The 16,212-nt window shown below is 42.9% G+C and overlaps 1 protein-coding gene across 2 annotated transcripts in view; it reads right to left on the minus strand.

Moving 5' to 3' along the window:
* Positions 1-2,096: 2,096 nt before the first annotated feature.
* The window catches only part of LOC131384567 (prostate and testis expressed protein 13-like), a 35,146-nt gene continuing 21,030 nt past the window's right edge, over positions 2,097-16,212 (minus strand). Inside the window, exons 2-7 of one of the 2 annotated variants that reach the window (XM_058446377.1) lie at positions 4,962-5,060; positions 4,745-4,824; positions 3,287-3,417; positions 3,135-3,158; positions 2,667-2,807; positions 2,097-2,350 (exon numbers count right to left, since the gene is read on the minus strand). In XM_058446377.1, coding sequence (XP_058302360.1) covers positions 2,160-2,350; positions 2,667-2,807; positions 3,135-3,158; positions 3,287-3,362 — 432 coding nt within the window. In that variant the 5' untranslated portion in view covers positions 3,363-3,417; positions 4,745-4,824; positions 4,962-5,060 and the 3' untranslated portion in view covers positions 2,097-2,159. Of the gene's footprint in view, positions 2,351-2,666; positions 2,808-3,083; positions 3,159-3,286; positions 3,418-4,744; positions 4,825-4,961; positions 5,061-8,345; positions 8,512-16,212 lie in introns of those variants that run through there. The other variant, XR_009215544.1, reaches the window with a different exon arrangement.

Genomic DNA, 16,212 nt, shown 5'->3' on the forward strand with positions numbered 1-16,212 from the left:
CAGGTTGTTTGAACAATCACAGTACCTGGTTTTAACTTTATATCACTGAAAGAGGCATTAAAGAGGGTAGAAGAGACAGCCTTGAATTGCTGAAACCACCATTCTCCCATCCTCTGGCAGTGACCATGTGGCACAGAGACCCTGTACACTTAGGGGAGTGAGATCGCAGCAACTGGGGGACTTGGCATTGAACTCAGTGCTGTCCTGTCACAGAGGAGAGTAAAGCCATGCTGGGCTTAGCCAGCACTTGTGTACAGAGGGAACGATTTGGACCAGCCATAGCCAGAGGGTAATCACCCATCCCAGAAGCTAGAACTTGAGTTTCTCAGCAAGCCTTGCCACTGCAAGCCAAAGTGCTTTGGGGTCCTAGGTAAAACTGAAAGAAAGTCTAGGACACAAGGACTGCACTTCCTAGGGAACTCTGGTGCTAGGCTGGGCTCAGAACCAGTAAATACCATGAATCATTGCATTTTTAGAACATACTGCCAGCATCTTCATTCTGTCCATTTAAACTAATTAATCAACCCTGCATGAAAGAATCTACTTTCTATTTCTCAAGATGTTAAAGTATAGTATTCATCCAAATATTATAAAATTGGGGAGAAATCTCATCATACATATATTGAAAATATTTTTAAATTTATTTGTAGATTTAAATATTTAATTCTACTTATATAAATACAACATTACACAAACTAATGAGCAGTCATAATCCTGGATATCAATAGGGATGAGACTAACCCTGGGATAATATTACAAATATGTGTATGTAATTATAAGCTAAAAAAGTACATATCATAGTGCCTGTAGATTCTAATACATAGGATGCCTAAAATCATTTTTAAAACGTAAAACTAAAGTCAACCAATAATAATTCAGGGATTAATTATTGTTATTTCATAACTTACTATTTTTGTTAAGGAAACTACAGTGATGATCTGAAACTCTTATCTCTCCTTAACATTTTTTGTTACAGGGCTGTGCCAATAGATTAAAAACAATCAGCTTTTATCAATGAGTATGTAGAATATGAGGTGATATTTGAATATTTTTGAGGACTAGGCATCCCTCACATGCTGTCTTAATTCATTTTCTATCACTACAACAGAACTGGGTAATTTATAATGAACAGAAATTTATTCAGCTCATGGTTCTGGAGTCTGAAAATTCCAAGAACATGATGCTGACATCTGATGAGGGCCTTCTTACTGCATAATAACATGGTGGAAGATCAAGCAAGCACACAAGACAGAGAGAAGAAATCAAGCCAAACTCATCCTTTTTAGCAGGAGCCCACCCTCATGATAACAGCATCAATCCATTCATGAGCTCAGCACCTCTTAAGTGCCCCACCTCCCAATATCGTTACATTAGCAGTGAAATTTCAACATGAATTTTGGAGGGGGATATTCAAACAACAGCACATGCCAAGAGACAGAGTAACTGGCCAACACTCAGCCAAGTGTGATCAAGGAAAGATGATTAGAAACTTTGTAGCTTAAGACGTGTTGTCAGGAGTAGCTGTGCAGTAGTTTCCCAAAAATGGTGACAGGCATTGTGACTCTTATGTCTAGTACATTGACTATTTCTTTCACGTAAGTCAGAGTTTCTAATTTCACATTGACTTTCCCAAACCCCTTCTTAATATAAGCCATACCTACAACCGCCCCCCGCATCAAATACTTTCCTACTCTCCTCTCAAATCATTCTCCCAAAATTTCTGGTAACTTTTTCCCTATTTTTATACAATCTACTTTCTCCTGATCTTCCCCTAGAAGCTTTACCATAAAAATACTCTGCTTCCTTTGCAAGATACTTTAGAATTCTAACTTCAGGCCAGGTTTAGCATCGGAACTTAAGGGCAAATGGAGACTGCCAGGCGGTATCAGGTAGCAAAGACTGAGGAATCCAACCAGAAGGCAGAGTTGAGGTTTTTGTGACCTAGATATTTACCCATTCCTGTTAATGGAAACATGGACACTGGAAAGACAGAGCTTCCATAGGTAGATATGCTGGAATAGAGAAGAGAGTGGTTTGGGGGAAAATGTAAGATGATGGTATTACCATTGGGTAAAAAAAAGGGCCAAGACTACAAGGAGATATAGTTTAACAACCTTAATCATTCATAATTACTTAATCATTCATAATTACTTAATCATTCATTCATACACTACTTCATCATGAGGCTCTGCTCCAAGAATCCTCGTAATATCTACATTATCTCTGCCAGTATTACACCTGTTTTGATTAATGCAGCAAGTTGTTTCTCTCAGGAGGTCGTGGAATACTTGGAACATTCCCTCATCACAGGGCCTGCAAGACAGTGTTGTATAACGGAACAGATATCTCCCTAAAGGGAAGAAAAGCAAATGTGGTCAATTTGCCTCATTTCACCATCTTCCTAGCAATGACCTCTCCCCAGTACCTCCTCAATTTTCTGTAGACTGGAATAAGCCCCTAGACTGTGTCTACATCTTGTCTATGTCTCTCTAGCCATGACCAGGCAGAAGACTGCCTCCCACACAGGCCCCCATACCCAGGTCTGTGTATGGTGAATCCCACTTCCCACCCTCTCCCATGATTCCAGATTCCCTCCACTCCTTGGTTCCAAGGAATGTGGGCACCATTGGTGATATTTTGTGTCTCTCTGTAACCCCCACACCTACCTGTAGTGAGATCACTAAAGTAATAGTGATCTGTGGCACAACTCCTGTTTTTCAAATATATATTAAACTTCCAGCAACTTTTCATGCCATCACGGCAAATGGATCCATCAAAGTGTTTACAGGAATTGCAAAATCGAACCCCTGAAAAAGAGAGGCACTTTAAAGAATAGCACTAGGGAAAGTGATTCTGCTTCAGAAGTCTGTTCCCACCTGGAAACATTTATATCAGGGTGGTGCAAACCTCATGAGAAGAAGGTTGACACTAGTCCTGGCCTCTGTCAGGGGACCTTACTCCCTTGATTGGGTAACAGCTATGACCCCCAAAGAAGTCAGGGAGCCTCCCAAGTCTAGGGAGGAAAGAAGACACTGGAGTATTGAGTGGGGAGAGGACAATGTGTAAAGAACTCAAGAATGTCTCCCTCATCGTGGCATTATTTATCCAAAAACGACAAAACAACTACATCGTACATTTCCATGTCAGGACTCTGTCTCCTGTGAAGAGAAGAAAAATTGGCCTTAAATTATTTCACAGCAGCCCCAAAAGCCAAGTGTAGAAACCCCTTTCTCCCTCTCCATACATTCTCTCACCACCCATTCGTGCGTTCCTCTCCAGACCTTACCCTCATCCATGAAGAGCACTACGAACATGCCCAGTAGAAGCAACCGGAACATCCTGGGGCCTTTTCCTGAGAACATCACAGTAGGAGGTTCCAGCTTTATTTATTCTCATCGCCTGCCCTCAGGCATCCCACTAGAATCACAGAATGATAAATTTCAGCTCAAACCACCTGAATGCTCTCTACAACGTTCCTAGAAGAGGGTACATCCTGTCTGTGTTTGCATTCCTCTGGCTACTTGGAACTCAGCCCACCTAGACACCCCATTTCATTTTATCATAAGATATTAATTCATGTTGGCATAGAATCTCTTTGGTTGTGTTTTCATATGTTGGTCTACACAGAACATTTCTAACTCCACATCCACATGACTTCCTTTCACTTATAATAAAGCTGGGATCACTAAGCATCTAACAAAGAGTCCATCCTTTTCGGGCACCACGCCATCCTGGGTTATCACCTCGGCATGACCTCCAGTGGGACTTTCCCCCTCACAGTGAGGCATCAGGAACAGAGCCCAATACTCCAGATATGGTCTGACTGCTCAGTGTACAACACATCATTGATGGATGGGATGAATAGAACAGGCCAGGAAAAAGTGGAGAAGACATGAAGACTGTCTCAGCTTCTCCTGAGCTTTATTCATCCATTTTTTTCAAGGGAGACAAACATCATAAACGATTCCAGTGGGAGAGAGTTACACTGCTATTATAGGGAGAAAAAGGGAGATCTATTTGGACTGGTCTTTGGAAAGGGTATGTAGAGGGGAAGTTAGGGAGGGCTGGAGATGAGTTTTCCTATTGGTTCTCTGACTTTTCCTTACTTCCTCCAGAAGATGTCATACTTTCCTGCCACGCCTCTTTCTGCCATCAGCTGCCACTTTCTCCATGAGGCATTTGCTGACCACCATATACATAAAAGACCAAAACTCCCTAACTACACTGCTTTGTCCCTTCCCTCCTCGGTTTTTCTCCAGGATACTTAACTCAATTTGTGCTCCTATAACTTTTCCTTATGTGTATGCATTTTGTTTCTCTTCCCTCACAAGATGAAAACTCTACAAACACCCAGGTTTCAAGTGTTGCATTCATTGCTTTCACCATAGTACCTGTAATTATGCCCTGCACACATCAGATCATCGGCAATATTTGATGAAAAGATTAATGGCGTGACTGGATACGGGTCACCTGAGAGGCACAAGGGAAGGGTACAAAAGTCTTTATATTGACAGTCCGTAATTCCACTTGACAAGATGAAATTCCTAGCCTTAACCTTGCAGTTGGCAGTCACTACAGAGAAGACAGGCAATGGTAATGGCAGATTCCCTTGTGGTGAACACAGACTAAGGGTGGGGCCCATTTATCTGAGTGGACTCATTCCTATAACTCGACATGGGCTACGTGCTGCATGTCAAGTACGATCCCTCACATAATCCTGACTATGAAGGTACTCCCCACACACCTGGGATAGAAGTCCAAGTATGCTGCCCACTTGCTGTGTGACCCTAAACATGTTATTTAGCCTCTCTGAGCCTCTGTGACCTAATAGGTAAAAATAAAAATCATCACAGGTATATCTGAGGTAGTTGTTAATAAATTTACACATGGGAAAGGGGAGAAAACAAACATTTGTTAAGGCTCTACTTGACGTTGGACATTCTTCTGGGCATGTTACTCACCTGATATCTTTGAATTTTCTGAACAACCTTGTGGGTTAGAAATAATTGACCTCATCTTACAGATGATGACCAAGGATTCTTGAAGTTGAAGTGTTTTCCCTAGGGTAACAAGATGTGCGTCTGTCTGATTAAATAGGACATTATCTATCCATTTCACCACAAGGTTTACAGTCTGGAGAGGGGTTCCTAGAACTGGAGCTCCAGGCGGGTCTACCCTAGAATCATCAGGACGATGGGGAGAGAAGTAGAATGAGTAAGAAACGGGTCTCGATCAAAGAAAAATGGGTCTTTCTCTGTCTGGCAGAGACAATACTCATCAGCAAAATCCCACTGAGACTAAGGGGTTCCAAAGCATGACCAAGATCTAGGATTTATGTGCCACTGTCAGAGAAGCAATTCCCATGGGGACCACCTTTATGGATCTTGCATTTGGAACATGTGAGACACAGGCAGCAACCCATGACCATAAGCCCCAGAGGGTCTGAGCTGGGAACATCAAGCATAGGCCTCCAGGCCTTTTTCCTGGCCTAGGAAGATACTCCTGCATAATGACCTGGCCACCCAAACAGGTGGGTGTGAATTGCAGACTCCACCCAACCCAAGTCTCTCTCTTCTAGTTCATCCAAGGCATTTTGAACAATGTTTTCCCAGAATAAAAGTAACGGAAATTTTGAAGATACTTTAAACTTATTAATAGATAAGTGAAAATCCCCATTGTGCTCCTAATTCTGAGAAAAGCAGTGTGACTATTTCACCACAGCTCCTTCCAATATAACTTCTGTACATGTATCACACAACCCCATGTTAATAAGCACTACCGTGGTTAACATCATATATGTGATACTCTGATTTTTGCACTTAATGTTTTATTGTAGAATTTGTCCCCTTAAATCACTCTCCCTCCTAGAAGTGAGGCCCAGAATTGGCCAGGAGATTCAGGAGCCCATCACCTGATAAACTCCTGTGAAAACGCTGATGCCCCAGTCCTGACTTCCAGCCTCAGCCACAGCTTCAGCCAGCTGCTCAGCCTATCGACATCTCTCACTCTACCAGCCTAATGTGGACTGCAGAAAGGCCTTGGACACCTGGGGCCACCTCTCCCTCCCAGAGAAAGGAGGCTGTATTGTCTAACTTGCCCTTTCTTCCCCACCTTTCATATCTGAGCCTCCAGAACTTTCCCAGCCCTGCACCGAGTCCTCTCCTGGGGCCCAGAGCATGTACTTTCTCCCTTCCATGCCTGGCTCCTGCCCAAGGCTTTGACATTCCTCTCTGCTCCTTCCTATACCAGGGGTTATAGGCCATGCTGCCCTGCCCTGCCCTGTCCTGTCCTGTCCTACTCCTGTCCTGCCCAGAAGCACAAATTGCATCCATCCCTTATCCCCACAGAGAGAGGAGAAGGTGGTAGATTTGAGACCAAATTAGGCTCCTTGTAGTCAGTCCAGAGTTGTGTTTACTTTGCCCCTTTAGGGAAACAAAGGAAAACAAAATAAAAACAAAAGTCCCCAAAAGAAAGCTTCCTGCACTCAGCAAGATACCACTTCTGCCAACTCCAAAGGAGCAGTGCCCCAGTCCTGCTCAGCAGGGAGGAGACCCAAAAAGCAGAATCACCATGGTTCCAGTGAGTCAGCAAGACGGCAGAGACTGGCTTGATGGCCGGGCTCTATTACAACTCCTCACAGGTGGAGAAAGGAAGCATGTGGCCAGGGTGTGGTCACATTTCTTCTCCATGACAGTTTCTTCTCCATGCCATCTAGTCTGTATCACTCCCAGACCTGACAGGATTTAGGGGCCTAGACAACTAGATCTCCTGACACTTAGGCCTGCCTCAGACCCAAGCTCCCTCTAGCAGCCAAAAGCAACCCCACGGCATTACCCTGCCTGTCTTGATATTCCCCAGAAACCCTTGACCCGCCCCCCATCTCTTTCATGGCCAATGCACATCAGCCCGCTGACCAAGCCCCATTTACCCTCCTCTTAACTGCCCTCTAAGCTTTCTACCTTCAGACAGCCTTGAAGGTACCATGGAAGGTGCCATTTTACCATATGCATAAAAGAGAGGAGTTGGGCATAGAAGCAATATAGCCCAATGCTTTTATTTTACACATAAGAAACAGGGCTCAATTAAAATGTCACCCCAATATAAAGGCAGAGGAAAACCATGATCCATGTCTTCATAGTCATCAGGCCAGTGACCATGTTGGCAGGTGAGGGAGTCACGGAGTATGAATTGGACGTCAGATACGAATTCTGAGTCACTTCCTTCCATTAGTTCAGCTCCTGCCACATGCCTGGCATAGGGTATAATTTACTGAACTTGGTGAAAGGAACCTCACAACCCTGCTCCTATGACTTTGCCTCATTTGAGTCACCAGGATGTCAGTCTCTGAGGGTGAGAGGGCTTTCACCCGAGTCCCTTCCTCCAGCCTTATTCCAGCCTCCTCGCCAGCCTCTTGCCTTCCACGTGAGATGGTAGCCCACCACCTTTGGGAGTGACGAGCATAGGGATGGGGGATTGCTGCAAGCCACCCCCAAACAGCAGTTCTCCAGCAGTTTCCATGGCTGCAGCTTCAGCAGATCTCCCCACTTGCCCTCCCCACTGGAGGCTGCTGGGACACTGACAAGTCAGGCTGGACAGGAGGGACTGGATGCTGTAGCTCCTAGCTGTGACCTCTGCCAGTTCTCCCCTGCCTGAGAAAATCTTTGTGTAAAGCACATGAGAGTGAGAACGTTGATCTTAGGTTCAGATAAATGTGTTATAAAGTTATTCTGGGAAAAGGAGGGCCCACTGCCGTGCAACATAACTTTATGGGGTTCATTATTTCTCTTTCACCAAGTAAAAGTGAACCAAGTACTCTGCCATCTATTCTCCCAAAGGCCAAAACACAAAGACATAATCGAGGTAAAATCATGAAACACTTGGTATTTGGGATTCCCAGGAGCCACACAGACTCACTAACCAGAGAATAGGTCTTCGGTCAGCACTGGCCACTCTCAGAGGTCACTTGTCCAGGGAGGGGAGTGACCCAGGGCCTATAGCTGATGCTCTCGCATGGGAAGGGAAAGACCTGGCAATGGGCTTGGCTGCAGGGGTGACCTCTTAAAGGTCAACTACCATCACAGATGAGATTTTGCTTGCATGTTGGAGTGGGCAGGAGATCAAGAACAGTTTCTTCTAGATGGCCTTTGAAGTCAGGAGCTCAAGTTCAGAACAGATTGGTTTCCCTCAGATGGGTGAGCAGCTAAGAAGTTAGCTGAACTCTGACTCACTAAGATAGAGTAAGAGCTCGACCTCTACAACCCAGGGTAATCTAAAGACAGAGATATATTCAGAGGATTGTGTAGATCCCAAGAAGGATCTCCACTAAAGGTTCTGGGGATGCTCACCTTGTATATTTCCCCCATCTGCAGGCCTTCCTTCTCTTGGGGATTTTCTGGGAGCCTCCAGGTGCCTTGCCAGATTCTAAACTCCTAGGCCTAAGTGGCTTTCTTCTAGGAGAATGCCTACAGGAGCTGGCCCAGGAGTATTAGAGGAGAAACTATTCCCAGACCAAACCCAGAGTCAGGCACAATTACCAAGATTTCGAATGCTAAGTCAATTCTACCAATCCCACTGTGCTTTTCCAAAGGCCTTATCTTTAGTACTCTCATATCTTTTGATCTTAGGTCGACAAAACTCCTTAACGCTTCCCACAGCAAGTGATTGAAAGAGGGCATCAAAGTCAGAGAATGGCCCTGATCACAAAGGGGCACAATCCTTAAATGCTGTAATAATGACATCTGTAACAACTCCCACTGTGCTGCTTACCCTCCTGGGCCTCACTTAGTGATACTATTACGACCTCTGCTTTTTCTCCCTGCCTCTACCTTTCTGACCTTTCTTTCTTGACAGGGCCTTTCTCTCTAATAATTTACCTTTTCCCACTGAAACCAGGGTACAGCAAAGGTGGGATTAAAGACAGTGTTTGTCTCCTCTGCTTAACTACGGCCAGAGGGGAAGACTTCTAACCCACAAATTGTTCCTATTATCATAAATAACAAGTTCTACCCTAGGTCAAGAAATCCATTTAAGTGTCAAAACCATTTACTATTTGGACAGCTGAGTTTCATACATTTAAAGCAGCTGTCTTGGGAAGTTCGGTTGCATAAGAAAGATGGTATGGTCCAATAACCATTATGTTGAGTCACAAATGTTTATGCACCTGAAGAGCAGCTCCCCATGCCTACTTTTCTGATATGTGATGTGTGAATAAGAACTATCTTGTTCCTTCCCTTCTCTCAAGTAGAATAGTTAGGAATATCCAGCTTTAAAAGGAGATACAAAAAACTAGAGTTTCAGAATTTCTGCCAGATTTTTGTGCACCCATTGGTTGGCAGTCAAGCAGGAGAAACTCTGATGCTTGAAAAAGATAGAATTGTTGGTCCTCTTTTTCTGTGTATCTGAGACCACTGGACATAGTTGCAGAGGGAGAGAATGAACAAAGTAGGGTTTACTATCATTCTGCATAATACAGTCCTTACAGTTGGCATACGTTTATGTAGATTATAGTGTTATTTAAAGGAATGTGTCCCATCTTAATTCTGATCTCAACTGACTGCATTGTCTCTGAGAATCTATTTTTTGGAGAGTGATAAGCTTATATGCGCACAGGTGTATGCGTTTATGTGTGTACGTGCTTACCATTAATTTCCTGCTGAATGACCAGGAAGATTGAGAAGGAACATGTGCACCTTATGTTGATGCGTGATCTTAAAGGGCAGGGATCTTGGCACAGCAGCACCATTGTGGGCTATTTCAGCAGGTACAAAGACCTAAACTCCTTCTGAATGGCATGGTGGAGGTGTACACCTTTGGACGACAGATTTTTCCCATTGTTCTCCCCTAGGTTACAGAGGTTCTTCTCCTTAAATCCAATCCCTATTCATGCCTGAATAATTCCATTTGGGGGCAATAGTATGTGGATTATTATACATCAGAATGTACACTGGTAGGGAGAAGGCAGGTCTGTTCTTCCGGAGAGCGGGAAGTAGGGCAACTGAGGGCACCTTTTCTAAAGCATAGTGGGAATTTATACTATGGAAGGTTTAAGGGACACAAACTTTCATACAGACAACCATAACCAGGAATTGGGGTTTGCATGGGCACCACCTGTGATTGGGAGTTTCTGTTTGTTTTTGTGTTTGTTTTTATCTTCTTGTCCTTCTAACCATGGGGGAGGTATATTAAGTGTATAGTTTGAAACGTTCTGTTTCTCTTGTTAAACCAATCTTTCTCAACATTTTGATACCATAAAGTCTTAAACATCCATACAACCTTTTATTGTGGTGTCAGTAGTAAGAAAGGAATGGGGCAAGAGAAGTGTGGTCCTCCGCACTTTCTTTCCACTGAGTCCCACACCGTGACAGCAGCATCTCATCAGGAGAACGTCATGCTTCAGACCATCTGGTTTCCAATCCCAGCTCTGCCTCTTACTGATTATGTGATCATGCCTAAGTTGGTTAACTTCTCCATGCCCATACTAATTATAAGATTATACTAATTATATACTTATATGAAGTATAATTATTATTTTTAAATAATTTTTAAAATAATTATACTAAGCTCATGGGAATTTTGTGATGATGAAATGGGATGATGCAGGTAAATGGTGTGGAATAGTGTCCATAACAGGAAAGTGTTCACTGGATGTTTCTGGTTACGATTAGCATATGAAGAGTCAGTAGCCAAAGAATACCAGGAAGTGTCTAGGATCAAATTGAATAGAGATTGTATTAGTTTTCTAGGGCTGCCATAACAAAATATCACAGATTAGGTGGCTTAAAAAACAAAAATTTATTTTCTCACAGTTCTGGAGGCTGGAAGTCCAAGCTCAAGGTGCCAGCAGGGCTATTTTCTCCTGGGGCCTCCTTCCTTTGCTTGCAGGTGGCTGCCCTCTCCCTGTGTCCTTACAGGGTCTCTCCTCTGTGAAAGCACATTCCTGGTACCTCTCACTCTTCTTATAAGGATACCAATCTTATTGGATTAGGTCCCAACCATATGCCGTCATTTAGCCTTAATCAGCTCTTTAAGGCCCTATCTCCAAATACAGTCACATTCTAATGTATTGTGGGTTAGGGGATTCAGCATATGAATTTGGTCACGACATAATTCAATAACAGGGATTCTGGATGGAGCTAAGTCTAGCATGGAACACCAACTACAGTGCTTAACTGGCATAAACGTGGACATAATAATACAGATTTCCTTTGCTCTCAAATATACTCACAAGAAGCACAGAGAAAGCCTGGACAGCAGTAGTTTGCATTGCTTCTAAATGAAGCTGGAGGGAGTCAGCCCTGAGGCAGAGGGGATGCCAGGCATGAGAGAGCCTCTGGAGCCTGGATTGGGCACTGCCTACAGTTTCAAAGCAGCCTTACAGAGTAGCAGAAATTCACATGTTCATTGAGTACACATGGACATACAAAAAAGGAACAATAGACACCAGGGCCTACTTGAGGGTGGAGGGTGGGAGGAGGGTGAGGATCAAAAAACTGCCTATCTGGTACTACGCTCATTACCTGGGTGACAAAATAATCTGTACACCAAACCCCAGCAACACACAATTTACCTGTGTAACAAACCTGCACACATACTCCCTGAACCTAAAAAAAAACTTAGAAAGAAAAAAAATAAATTAACATATTCAGTTTCTAACATTCATATAAAACAGTGGGGGTAGAAGGCAATAAGGAAAAAAGCCATACAACAGAAACTAGCAACAAAGTTGTAACCATTGTTTCTGGGTCTTCTAAGGAAATCTGTGCTGTGCACAGTTCTTGGTATCTAAGCAGTCATGTCCCACACCACATGAGCCCATGACCCTTTATAACGTCACAAAATGGAATTCTATAGAATGGAAGATTAGGAAGAGAAACAAAAATAGAGCAAAGTTTTTAAAGTAGTCTGAATCTGCTCAAGGAAATATTTTATGCTTTAAGCAAAATCTCTTGGGACCACCAAAAACCACATTCAGAAATTAATCATGTTGCATTATTTCCCAACCAAATTACATTTCATATTTTTAAACATGTTTAAGCTTCTGCTTACGTTTTTCATATTATATAGCTGTTGCAAATTTTAATCAATACAGAAATGTGAAAAAGAAGTTGATGTTCTTGCCCACCCACCCTCAAATCACACACTTGCAAGATAACCAGTTTATAGTATTGTCAGACTACATTACATCAGTTGAAATTTTAGTTCCTGAGCCAACCACTGTAACAGGAATCCTTTTCAGCAAAGGAGTGGGGACCCTCCAGCAGCCCTGGCCTTTGAAACACTGTCTCTCCTGCCCCCTTCTGGACAATGCTTTGATTGCCACAGGATGAGGCCGCTCTTGCTGGTTCATTTCAGCAGAGAAACAGACGCTCTGCCTGCCTCAAGGCTTTCATTCTTTCAGCAATATTTATTGATCCCACTTCTGGATTCCAGGCACTATCCTAAGAGCTGGAAAAACAGTGATAGATATGATAGATGAGGTTTCTACTCTCACGAAATTTATATTCAAGTAAACAAGTAAAAGAATGAAGTGTAATATATGCTATGAACAAACCAAAGAGCATACTGGCAAGGAGAACTACGAAATACAGCTGCAAGAAATCATAGATGACACAAACAAATAGAAAAACATTCGAGGCTCATGGATTGATTGGAAGAATCAATATCATTAATATGGCCATACTGTCCAAAGTGATCTACAGATTCAATGCTATTCCTGTCAAACTACCAACATTATTTTTCACGGAAATAGAAAAAACAACTCTAAAATTCAAATGGAACTAAAAAAGAGCCCAAATAGCCAAAGCAATTCTAAGCAAAAAGAACAAAGCCAGAGGTATCACATTACTCAGCTTAAAAAATACTACAAGGCTACAGTAAGCAAAGAAGCATGGTACTGTTACAAAAACAGACACACAGACCAAGGGAACAGAATAGAGAACCGAGAAATAAGCCACACAACACACCTATAGCCATCTGATCTTCAAAAACGTTGACAAAAACAAGCAATGGGGAAAGGACTCCCTATTCAACAAATTATGCTGGGATAACTGGCTAGCCATATGAAGAAGAATGAAACTGGACCCTTACCTTTCACCATATACAAAAATTAATTCAAGATGGATCAAAGATTTAAATGTAAGACCTCAAACTATAAGAATTCTGGGAGAAAACCTACGAAACATCATTATGAACATCAGCCTTGGGAAAGAATTTATAACTAAGTCCTCAAAAGCAATTGCAACAAAAACAAAATTTGACAAGTGGCACCTAATTAAACTAAAGAGCTTCTGCACAGCAAAAGAAACTATCAACAGAGTAAACAGCCAACCCATAGAAGAGAAGAAAATGCTTGCAAACTATGCATTCAACAAAGATCTAATATCCAAAATTTATGAGGACTTAAGCAAATCAACAAGCAAAAAAACAAATAACCCCAACGAGCAAAGGACATAAATAGACACTTCTCAAAAGAAGACATACAAGCAGTCAACAAACATATAAAAAATGTTCAACATAACTAATCATCAGAGAAATGCAAATCAAAATCAAAATGAGATACCATCTCACACCAATAAGGATGGCCATTATTAAAAAGTAAAAAAAAAAAAAAAAAAAGACGCTGCTGGCAAGCCTGCAGAGAAAACGGAATCCTTATACACTATTGGTAGAAATGTAAATTAGGTCAGCCACGATGGAAAGCAGTTTGGAGATATCTCAGATAACTCAAAACACAACTACCATTTGACCCAGCAATCCCATTAGTGAGTATATACCCAAAGGAAAAGAAATCATTCTACCAAAAAGACACATGCACTCATATGTTCATCATAGCACTATTCACAATAGCAAAGACAGAGAATCAACTTAGATGCCCCTCAATGGTGGATTGGATAAAGAAAAATGTGGTACATACACATCATGGAATGCTACACAGCCATAAAAAAGAATGAAAACATCCTCTGCAGCAACATGAATGTAGCTGGAGGCCACCACCCTAAGTTAATTAGTGCAGGAACAGAAAACTAAATGTCACATGTTCTCACTTATAAGTGGGAGCTAAACATTGGGTACATATGGACACAAAAATGGGAACAGTAGATACTGGGGACTACTAGAAAGGGGAGGGGAAAAGGGACATGGGGTGAAAAACTACCTATTGGGTAATATGCTTACTACCTGGGTGATGGGATTATTTGTACCCTAAACCTCGGCATGACACAATATACCCATGTAACAAACCTGCACATGTACCCTCTCAATCTAAAATAAAAGTTGAGATTATTTTTAAAGTATTTGTAGAAATAATAATAAAAATATTTATGTCAAGAAAAAAATTGTAATGGTACATTGTGAAGTGGCAATACATGAATATGAGATCGTAACAAGGAAAGTTTTTCTTTTCTTCACAGGAGGATTACTGGATGCCAATAAAGGCATAATACTTGAATAAATTTGGTCACTTTAGAAATGTTTGGGAGTAAAGAGGAATGATTTACTATATTTCTCCTACCTTTTGAGAGGATTATATCTTACTCCCTCACTACAAATATCTGGGTTCCCTATTTTCTCCTAATGTCTAATGACAGCATTTTCAACTGGGGTAGCCAGTTCACCTCATTCGGACTGGTTAGGCAGTGGGTGCAGCTCACGGAAGGTGAGCAGAAGCAGGGTAGGGCGTCACATCACCCAGGAAGTGCAAGGAGCCAGGGGAACTCCCTCCCTTAGCCAAGGAGGGACTGTGCTACCCAGCCCAGATACTACGCTTTTCCCACAGTTTTTGCAATCTGCAGATCAGGAGATTCCCTCATGTGCCTACACCACCAAGGCCCTGGCTTTGAAACACAAAACTGGGTGACTGGGCAGACACCGAGCCAGCTGCAGGAGTCTTTTTCATACTCCAGTGGTGTCTGGAACCCCAGCAAGACAGAACCATTCACTCTCCTGGAAAGAGGGTTGAAGCCAGGGAGCCAAGTGGTCTTGCTCAGCAGTTCCCACTCCCACAGAGCCCAGCAAGCTAAGAACCACTGGCTTGAAATTCTCACTGCCAGCACAGCAGTCTGAAGTCGACCTGGGATGATTGAGCTTGGTATGGGGAGAGGTGTCTGCCATTACTGAGGCTTTACTAGGCGATTTTCCTCTGACAGTACTAAGAAGGCTGAGAGGTTCGGACTGGATGGAATTCACCACAGCATGGCAAAGCAGCTGTAGCCAGACTGCTTCTCTAGATTCCTCCTCATTAGGCAAACATCTCTGAAAGAAAGGCAGCAGCCCCAGTCAGGAGCTTACAGATAAAACGTCTATCTTCCCTGGGGGAAGGGGCGGTGGTGGGAGCAGCTTCAGTGGACTTAAACTTTCCTGCCTGCCAGCTCTGAAGAGAGCAGCTGATCCTGACAAGGAGGATTCTCCCAGAACAGCACTCATGCTCTGCTGACAGACTACCTCCTCATGTGGGTCCCTGACCCCCGTGCCTCCTGACTGGGAGAAAGCTCCCAACAGGGATCAACACACACCTCATACAGGAGAGCTCTGGCTGGCATCAGGCTGGTGCTCCTGTGGGACAAAGCTTCCAGGAGAAGGAGCAGGCAGCAATCTTGGCTGTCCTGCAGCCTCCACTGGTAATACCCAGGCAAACATGGTGTGGAGCAGACCTCCAGCAAACTGCAGCAGACCTGCAGAAGAGGAGCTTGACTGTTAGAAGAAAAACTAGCAAACAGAAAGGAATAACATCAACATCAACATAAAGGACCCCGATATAAAAACCCCATCCAAAGGTCATCAGCCTCAAAGATCAAAGGTAGATAAATCCACAAAGATGAGGAAAAACCAGCCCCAAAATGCTGAAAATTCCAAAAACCAGAATGCCTCTTCTCCTCCAGATGATCACAACTCCTCTCCAGCAAGGGCACAAAACTGGATGGAGGATGAGATTGACAAATTGACAGAAGTAGGCTTCAGAAGGTGGGTAATAACAAACTCTGAGCTAAAGGAGCATGTTCTAACCCAAAGCAAGGAAGCTAAGAACCTTGATAAAAGGTTACAGGAACTGCTAACTAGAATAACCAGTTTAGAGAGGAACATAAATGACCTGATGGAGCTGAAAAACACAGCACGTGAACTTTGTGAAGCATACACAAGTATCAATAGCCAAATCAATCAAGTGGAAGAAAGAATATCAGACACTGAGAATCAACTTACTGAAATAATGCATGTAGA

Source organism: Hylobates moloch, unplaced genomic scaffold (assembly GCF_009828535.3).
Source record: "Hylobates moloch isolate HMO894 unplaced genomic scaffold, HMol_V3 SCAFFOLD_11, whole genome shotgun sequence".
NCBI lineage: Eukaryota > Metazoa > Chordata > Mammalia > Primates > Hylobatidae > Hylobates > Hylobates moloch.